At 32.7% G+C, this 9,415-nt stretch overlaps 1 protein-coding gene across 1 annotated transcript; it reads left to right on the forward strand.

Moving 5' to 3' along the window:
• The first annotated feature begins 1,722 nt into the window (after positions 1–1,722).
• On the forward strand, positions 1,723–5,114 carry LOC120257358 (probable aminotransferase ACS12). The gene is made up of 3 exons (XM_039264837.1): positions 1,723–2,162; positions 3,862–4,022; positions 4,103–5,114. The coding sequence occupies exons 1-3, from the start codon at positions 1,749–1,751 to the stop codon at positions 4,944–4,946; spliced, it is 1,419 nt and encodes a 472-aa protein (XP_039120771.1). The 5' UTR covers positions 1,723–1,748; the 3' UTR covers positions 4,947–5,114.
• The last annotated feature ends 4,301 nt before the right edge of the window (positions 5,115–9,415 follow it).

A 9,415-nucleotide genomic window follows, 5' to 3' on the forward strand; every position in this document is an offset into this window, starting at 1 on the left:
TAACATTAATTTGATTTCACGGGATAGTAAATCAAGGGATTTTTTCCCCTAAATGAATGATGTGCTCTTTTTTGATGACATGTGAGACTCTAATCGACTTAATAATGTGTCATGAGAATGATTGACTTGAATTTTTCAGACAACCATGTTATCAATTGGAGGTTGAAATCTTTGATTTATTGCTAATTGAAATCAAATTAAAGTTGAGTGATTAAATTGATGCAAATTGAAGTTCGATAATTAAAGTGAAAATGAGTCAAAGTTTAATGATTTATTAAAAAATTTATCCACCCACATGTAAATGGTGGATGCTTATTGTCTATTATATATATAAGTAGTTCTATCATGATATTTGATATAGACTTATAATATTTGATAATAAAAAAAAACAAAAATAGCCTTGCTATCTTTTATCGCTAGTTATTGCATTTCTTTTTGAAGATACTAATTATCTATTTTCTTACAATTATTGACATAAAAAAAAAAAATAGCCATGGATAGAAAGCCGATACCGAGAAAATGACTTCCTTGCAAGGTTTTAAAAATCGGACAAGCCAACTCAACCGATTCAACCGGAAACCGGTCATCAGTCCAGTTTATTCATATAGTTTGAACTAAGTTCTAATTGAACCGGTCATGGACCGGTTTTGGAACAAAAACTGATGAACCGGTTTGACTGGACCGACCGTGTTTAAAAGGTTGGAGCGGCAATGGTGAGGTGATAGTGTGAAAATCGAAGGAGGGAGGATTGGGGCTGCCATGGGAGCAGGATGGGGATCATCGATGGAGAGGGATGGGATCAATGATGAATGGCGGGAGAGCGATCGGAGAATGAGAGGTGGTGGAAGAGAAGGTGGGGACGAAGGGCAAGGTAATCAAGAAGAGAGGAAGAAGATCCATGGAGATGAGAAATGGAGCTTGAGCTTTGCGTGTGTGTGTGTGTGAGAGAGAGAGAGAGAGAGAGAGAGAGAGAGGGGTTACGTAACTTACGTGACAGCACATATGTGAGTCGCAAGAGGGGGGATTACTTGGCGCGATGGTGGAGTAATAGCAGATGGTTTTGGCTCGGCTTGCTTGTTGAGAGTAAGAGGGCTAAAGATGAGAGGAAAAACACTTGAGAAAGCAAACTTTGAATATTTTGGCTTTTTCCATCATCATCATTTATTTTAAAAAATTTTAAAAAAGAAATTGTTAAATTGCTGATCGAACCGGTTGAAATGTGAACCAACTGGTTAACTGGTCTAGTTATTAAACCCTTACTTTTTTATTTTTTTCCCCATAATGTTAATTAGTATGATATAATATCAAATGAATTCAATCCAACCTAAGACTTTATTGTAGTATTTTTTTATATTATTTAGACAAAAGACAAATGATGCAATGAAACACCCAAAAAAATAGTTGTTAATTTTGAAAAATGGATAAATCACATATATTAATAAAAGTTTCGGAAGCAGATCAAAAAGTCACACCACTATAATGAGCAACCGACTACAAATAAACATCAGCCACCACAAGCTGTGATAGCAGACATAGAAATAGTTGTTAATTTTGATGAACAAAATAATCTAGACCGCATATATATATATATATATATATATATATATTAATTTTGTTTTTATTTTCTCATAAGATTTACAGCTGTTTTATTCCTTGATTTTTTTTTTTTAAAAAAGAGTTTATAAGAAAGAGAAGTTCCTAAAATCTCTCATTCCTCAAATACCCTCATTCCCAAAAAGGCCTCATCAATGCGAGTCATCGTCCCGCTGCAAAGCTTTGTGCTCGGCCATGGCGTCCATCACCAAATCAAGGGCCAGCTTTCTCCTTCCCCCTCCTCCTCCTCCTCAATCAGATCTTCCATCGTCCGCACCGCACTCGTCTCGAGCTCCTCTCCGGCCGTCGTCTCATCTCGGGCGACATCCATGTACAGCCATGAACATGAATCCCCTGGTCATATCGGCTTCTCCAAGTGCTTGGATGATCCCTACGATCGGACGACGAACCCGAACGGCGTTGTCCAGCTTGGAATCGCTGAGAACCTCCTCGCAATGGATTTAGTCAAGGAATGGATTTCGGAGAATGTCAAGGCTTCACTGATTGATTCCGAGGTTTCTCGCTTGGTTCCTTACCATCCTTACGATGGTATTTTGGAGCTCAAAACGGTTAGTTCTCTTGCTCTTATTATTTTTTTTTTTATTTTTGAGAAAAGCGACAAGCATCAGAACCCAGGTACGTGCACGTGTAGGAAGTAAGGTTCAACGCCGATCTACGTGATATGAGATTCGATCTCGGATCTTTTCTGAAATGAACACTCTACGAAAAAGATCCGATACCAATTGACCCAAAAGACGTTGGCATCGGATGAACGTGTGGGGAGTAAGGTTCTCTTGCTCTTATCACCTCAACTTTAGAATTGAAAAAAAAAAGAGTTTTTAGAGATTGACTTGCATTTCAAATTTCTTTTAGTTTAAAACATACTTCAGTCTCTCACTAAGAAGTGAAATATCACTTTTCTCACTTCAACACAAATAAAAATGACGCAACAGATACACTGATTAATAAAAGGAAAACTTGTTTTTGTAAAATTATTGGATTCCTTAAATTACTAGTATTTATAATAATGGAAACTTTAAAAAACCCCTAAAATGCAAAGTGATCCCTAAGATTAAACAAAATTAAAAAAATAAAATAAAACATAAATAAGACTAAATAAAAGACTATGAAAGGAAAGATCTTGCTTCATAAAAAAAAAAACAAAAAGCGGAAGACCATTTTCATTTCTCCATTCCTTGGAAATGAACACCCCCTAATCCTTCATCTAAAGGAGTTTAGGATGTTTCTATGCTTCAACCATGCATTGAAAAACCATACATTGGAAGGGAACCAACCCTCCACCTTTTGCATGGATTAAATATTTTAATGGCATTTTATTTCTTGCCTTTCTATTTGGTGTATATATATATATATATATATATATATATATAAGTTTCATACTAAACTATAGAGGATTTATCATCTATTTCTTAGTCTATTAATCTATTAGCACTGGACTTTTTGCATAAATTATTCATATTCTTAGTGAGAATGTGAGTTTAAATCTCAGTTTACATAAGATGAGACCATATGTGTTAACGTCATTTGTGGTCTGTCCAGGAAAGAAAAAAAAACTATGTAAGATTTCTTTTCCTGTTCAGTATATCTTTACACAGGCTTGTGATGACTATTATTTTAGATTCAATGGTTCATTGCATTCAATATGCAATGAAGAGTTTAAGAAAGGTATCTTGCTTCTTGTTCTTTTGTTTGAATTTTTACACTCCTCCTCCTCCTATATATATATATATATATATAAGATTTCTCTTTTGCATTTGAGTATGATTCTTGTTTTAGATTCATTGCATTCAATATGCAATGAAGAATAGTTTACTTGGAGAGTGTTGTATCATTGGAAATGCATTTGGGAGGTAGAGTAACAAAAAATTGTGAAGATGAGTCGATGAAGATTGTATAAAGATAATACAGAATTTGGTGATGATAAAGATTGAATTCTGTAAATTTTTCTTTTGGGTTGTTTGAGATTAGAATAAAAATAAAATTTTAGGACACTGCTCTGCCTCAGCAAATTGGAAAGTATAGGAACACATAAAGAAATATTCAGAGCTGGTTTCTTGATTAGAGTTTATGGAAGAATTTGAGAAAGGATGATGACAGTAAGAGAACAAAATCTAAAGATTGCATTTTGTGATCATCTTCTGGATTTGTCTTCCATGTCTCTGTTCTAGATTTTTAAACAATTGCTGCATTTTTATTTTGATTTAAGAAACATGAATAATTTGACATCTTAATTTGTTGTTTATACAGGCTTTAGCTGCATTTATGGGTCAAGTTATGCTAGAATCGATTTCTCTTGATCCATCACAGATGATTATAACAGCTGGTGCAACATCAGCAATCGAGACGCTTAGCTTCTGTCTGGCTGATCCCGGTGATGCAGTCCTTATTCCCTCGCCCAGTACACGAGGGTAGTTTATCCTCTAATATTTGAGCACAGCATAATAGTTTAGAATTCACTTAATCAACTGAGTGCACTATAATTTTGCAGATACGATAGGAATCTAAAGTGGCGAGCAGGAGTAGAAACAATCCCTGTTCCATGCCGAAGCATTGATAACTTCAGGTTAAGTATCTCCTCCCTCGAACTAGCATACAATCAGGCAAAGAAACAAGGTGTAAAAGTTCGAGCAGTTTTTCTCTTGAACCCTTCAAATCCCATAGGAAATCTGATTGACCGGGAGACTATGCATGAGCTACTAGACTTTGTCACTGAGAAGAATATTCATTTGGTATCAGACGAAGTTTTTGCCGGATCAAATCATGGAACCGATGAGTTTGTGAGCATTGCAGATGTTGCGCATACAGAAGGATTTGACAAAACCAGAGTGCATATAATATTTGGTTTGTCGAAAGTTCTTTCACTTCCGGGTTTTCGAATTGGAGTCATCTGTTCTTTCAATAAGAATGTCTTGGAGACTGGTAAGAAGTTTGCGAGATTTTTTTCTGTTTCGGTGCCAACTCAAAGATTGCTTGTCTCAATGCTTTCGGATGTGAATTTTGTTCAGAAATATATCGAAATCAAGAAGAAGAGGATTCGGAGAATGTATGAATTGTTTGTCGAGGGATTGGAACAGTTCGGTATCAATTGTTTTCCTAGCAGTGCAGGCTACTATTGTTGGGTCGATATGAGCAATCTAATGCGATCAAACAGCGAGAAGGGGGAGCTCGAGCTGTGGGATAAACTGTTGAATATATCCAAGATCAATGTAACACCGGGATCAGAATGTCATTGTGTTGACCCTGGATGGTTTCGCATTTGTTTTACAACAATTACAGAGGATGATATTCCTATAGTCATGGAAAGGATCAAAAGAATTACTGATAAACAATAAACATTAGAAGTCGGATTCAATATTTCTAAGTTCCTCTCGTACTTGATATTTGTAATTTTGATGATGTTTGGTTAGATGTAATTGTAAGTACAATGGCTATCAAATTACAATGTAGTTGCAAATTCTTGTATTTAAAAGTTGATGTAAGTGAAATATTGAATTTTAAAATTTTATATTTGATTAGATGAATTTGTAAATATGAATTTGTATAAGGTGTATTTAACCAAGGGTTGCTTACTGACCCAAAGAGGCACAAGAAAAGAAATACAATTATAAAGTTAGAAGCTTTCAAGAACTGACCACTAACACAACTCATGGACTCAAAAGCCAGATGAACTTTGTAGCATTATTATCTCTATAATGTTATCATCATTCAGTAATTTTCTATCCAAATCCACTCCATTGTATCCTAATCTTTGCAGGAACTTAGACTTGTAAAACAAAATTATTGAGTCCATTGTTGGTAATACGCCCCCTCCGCTCCGGCGACGGCGAACTCACCGGCGAGAGAGTGAGCTAGAGGTGGGATGGGAAGAGTGAAAAAACAAGATTATCCTTCTGTTTTTTTACTTGGGAATAGACCTGTCCAAGGGCCGGGCTACTCACCCAAGCCCGAAGACCCACCCGAAATTTGGGCGGGTTTGGACAAATATATAAGACCCGATGTCCAGGCTTTGGACAAAAAAAGAAGCTCGTTTAAAAAATGGGCCGGGTTTGGGTTTTGCTGTTAAAAGCCCGACCTGGCCCGGCCCGGTCCGTATTATAAAATATATTTATTAATTAGGTTGGTATATATATATATATATATATATATATTTGATTGCCATTAATTATAATGATTTGAATTTTAGTTGTTTTAATTAAATAAAGATTTATATTTGGTATTTTAACTTTTAAGTATTTTTGTAAAAATAATATTTAGTCATATCCACATATTAATAATATTATTAAATTTTTTTATAATTTATATATTATTTAATAAAAACCATTTAGGGTGAGCTTAGTGAGCCTGGTGAGAGGTCATTAAATTTGGGAGGACTTGGACAAGGATTAAGGCCCGAATTTTCGGGCCGGGCCGGGCTTGGGCAAGGTTGAATTTTAGTAATTTTGATTAAGCCCAGCCCGAACCCGGCCTGACCCGGCCCATGGACAGGTCTACCTGGTAATGGGTGGTAAAATGGTCACGGTGGTAATTTGAGGGAAGATGAAGGGTATAATAGTAAAAAAGAAAAGCCGCAGACGAGAGCGTAGTGATGGATTTGAGATGTTGAAAGAGACTGACCATTAATTTTGAATTAATTTGAGGTATGATTTTTTATTATTATTATTATCATTAGCTTAAGTTATTTGAAATTTTAAAAATTTAAATTGCTAATTTCCCCGAGATTTAATTTTTATTTTGAAAATTTTTGAATCAGATGGTAAGAAGATCAGAACCATGGTTTGATTTGGTGTTTATCACCTTTGTTAAAAAAAAATAAATGGCAAAAAGATGCAAATAAAATATCTTGTATGTAATTAAGCTCAGTTAATCAAATGAGATTTTGTTTGAATTGGATTTAAGTATATATATATATATATATATATATATAAGTATAAAGAAGAGTTATTATACATAAATGGGAATATTGATAAAATTAAAAAAAAATCATTGTGAAGATAATTATATAAATCGCATATAAAAAATAAAAATCCATGTTATAATATAAGTATATAACAAGGTGATTTATTTATTTATTTTTTTAGGGAATTATTTTGAGTTCAAATTTCAAACATTTTATTTATTTTTTATAATAAATGATCCACATATGATTAAAGTGGTAGAATGAAATCTCAAATCAAAAGTTGATATTTGAATATGTGACTTGCCCGTATTTTAAAAATAAAATAAAATGTTATGTGATATTTTTTTAATATAAATTTTATTTATATTCTTTATTGAAATAATAAAATAAATATTTTTATTTAGATTTTTCTTTAAAAATATTGAAATGGAAAACTTTCATATCAATTTAACAAAAAAAAAAGTTAATTATTTATTTATCAAGATTTCATAGAATATTATATTTTTAAATTAATAATATATTTAGAAATTCCACAAAAAATACACAATAAATATCGTTGAAAAAGTTATAATTTTAAATTAACAACATATTTGCACCATTACACAATTGAAATTATGTTGTTGTGTAAGTTTGTATAACAATATTTTTCTATATAAATAATTTAGTATAAATTCTATTTATTTTAAATAATATCAACAATGACGTGAGTAACAAAAATGTTGAATGATCAAAAATATGATTTTTTTAATTATTAGTTTTAGTTATTTGAAATTTTAAAAATTTAAATTGCTAATTTCCCTGAAATTTAATTATTATTTAGAAAATTTTTGAATTCTATTGCAATAAGATTGGAACTGTGGTTTGATTTAGTGCTTGTCGTCTTTGTTAAAAAACACAAATGGTAAAAAGATGCAAACAAAATATCTTATATGCAGTTAGGCTCAGTTAATCAAATGAGATTTTGTTTGACTTGGATTTAAGTATATATATATATATAAATAAGTATAAGGAAGAATTATTATTAGTCAACCATTGGATAGCCCAATGGTATGACACCAAAGTATAAGGAGAGGTTATGTGTTCAAATCCCTCCCCCGACAGTACTGTTCAACGTTCATATATTGTTCACCCAAGATTCTTATACTATTCTCATACTGTACATACACGGTACATCCGGGTTCCAATACTGTTCGGTACTGTTTATATTCATATAAAAAAGAAACATATGAAAGAAAACATAGTAAGAACCTATAAAATAGTCATAGCCAACCCATTCGTTTTTGTTATTTTTTTATATTTTCTATCAATTTTGAAATTAAAATATGATAATTTATTAATTTGGAGAGTTACCTAATCCGTGACCCGCGGAGTTAGCGGGGCCAACTTGACCTAGTGGGCCGGCACTGTAAGTCAGGATGATTATGGTCGGGTCAGTTAATTGGCCCGTGTTTGTCTCTATCTCATCTACTAAACCACTTTTGCATAAATATTTGAACAAATATAAATAATACCTTAATTAGTCCCTCTACTTTTCTCTTTCTTCATTTTTGATCGCTCTACTTAGAAATGCTCCCGACTAGTTCTTCTACTTTTGAAAATGTGCCCACTTAATTAAAAATGCTCTAAACTAGTCTCTCTAATTTTAAAAATGACCCAACTAGAGGGACTAAATAGGCGTATTTTTAAAAGTAGAGGGACTAGTTGAGAGCATTTCTAACTAAGTGGGCACATTTTCAAAAGTAAAGGGACTAGTCGGGAGCATTTCTGAGGGATCAAAAAGGGGGAGAAAGAAAAATATAGGGCTATTTTGGTGATTATACAAAATATAAAAAACAAAAATCATCTAACAAAGAAATTCTTAATCTAGTATCACATAGCATCTATAGCATATTATAATGATGTTAAATAAACGAATATAAATTAAATAGGTATAAGAACCACACCAACTCTGAACTCCATCAACTTGATAAGAACTCTATACAAGTGTTACCTTTCATCATGTTGGAAATATAGTACCACATCGGTTGTGTAATAGAAGTGTAATGAGTTTATATATAGGTTAGAGGTTGAGTCACTAAGTCTTGAAATTTTTTGGTGTAAGAACCCTAAGCCCATATAGAGCCCGTATAGGGCCCACTAGTACTAAAATATAAAATCTAACATGGTATTAGAGCAATATAGTGGAGGCACCGATGTGGTACAAGTCCATGTGTGTATGACCTCCATGTGTGTAGGACCTCTGAGACACAAGTAGTGTACAAGTCCATGTAAACAGACCTCTGGTGTACAAGTCTGTGTAAATTCGACCAAGTTGAACTTGAGGGAGGGTGTTGGAAATATAGTACCACATCGGTTGTGTAATAGAAGTGTAATGGGTTTATATATAGGTTAGAGGTTGAGCCACTAAGTCTTGAGACTTTTTGGTGTAAGACTCCTAAGCCCATATAGGGCCCATTAGTACCAAAATATAAAATCTAACACATCATGACTATGAAACAAAAGATAAGCAACTTCTCTCTACCCACAATGGTTTTAAGGGTTCGTTTGGATCACGGAATATGAATGGTAATGGTAATGAGAATGGGAAAAATAATGGTAATGGTAATGGGAAAAGTAATGGAAATGGTAATGAAAAAGATGTTTGGTAGTATGGAATAAATATTGGGAATGGAAAAAGTGATATAGATAATTGTATGTAAATTACTTCAATGCCCTTAATATAAGTAATGATAAATTAATATATAAAATAATTATATATAAATAAATATTTAGTCTCTATAATTATTATAATTAAATATTTAGAATAAATAAGTTTTTATCATTAACCAATTTAATTTAATTATAATATTTAAATGACTCAATTTATGTTTATTATAATTTAATTTAATCATTATAATTAGTTAT

The sequence above is a fragment of the Dioscorea cayenensis genome, unplaced genomic scaffold (genome assembly GCF_009730915.1).
Source record: "Dioscorea cayenensis subsp. rotundata cultivar TDr96_F1 unplaced genomic scaffold, TDr96_F1_v2_PseudoChromosome.rev07_lg8_w22 25.fasta BLBR01002040.1, whole genome shotgun sequence".
NCBI lineage: Eukaryota > Viridiplantae > Streptophyta > Magnoliopsida > Dioscoreales > Dioscoreaceae > Dioscorea > Dioscorea cayenensis.

Bases quoted from the DNA above. Each gene is read 5' to 3' on its own strand.
- LOC120257358 (XM_039264837.1), top strand. From the start codon at position 1,749: ATGCGAGTCATCGTCCCGCTGCAAAGCTTTGTGCTCGGCCATGGCGTC. The intron at 2,163-3,861 runs GTTAGTTCTCTT...TTGTTTATACAG, and splicing joins GTATTTTGGAGCTCAAAACG to GCTTTAGCTGCATTTATGGG. The intron at 4,023-4,102 runs GTAGTTTATCCT...ATAATTTTGCAG, and splicing joins CCCTCGCCCAGTACACGAGG to ATACGATAGGAATCTAAAGT.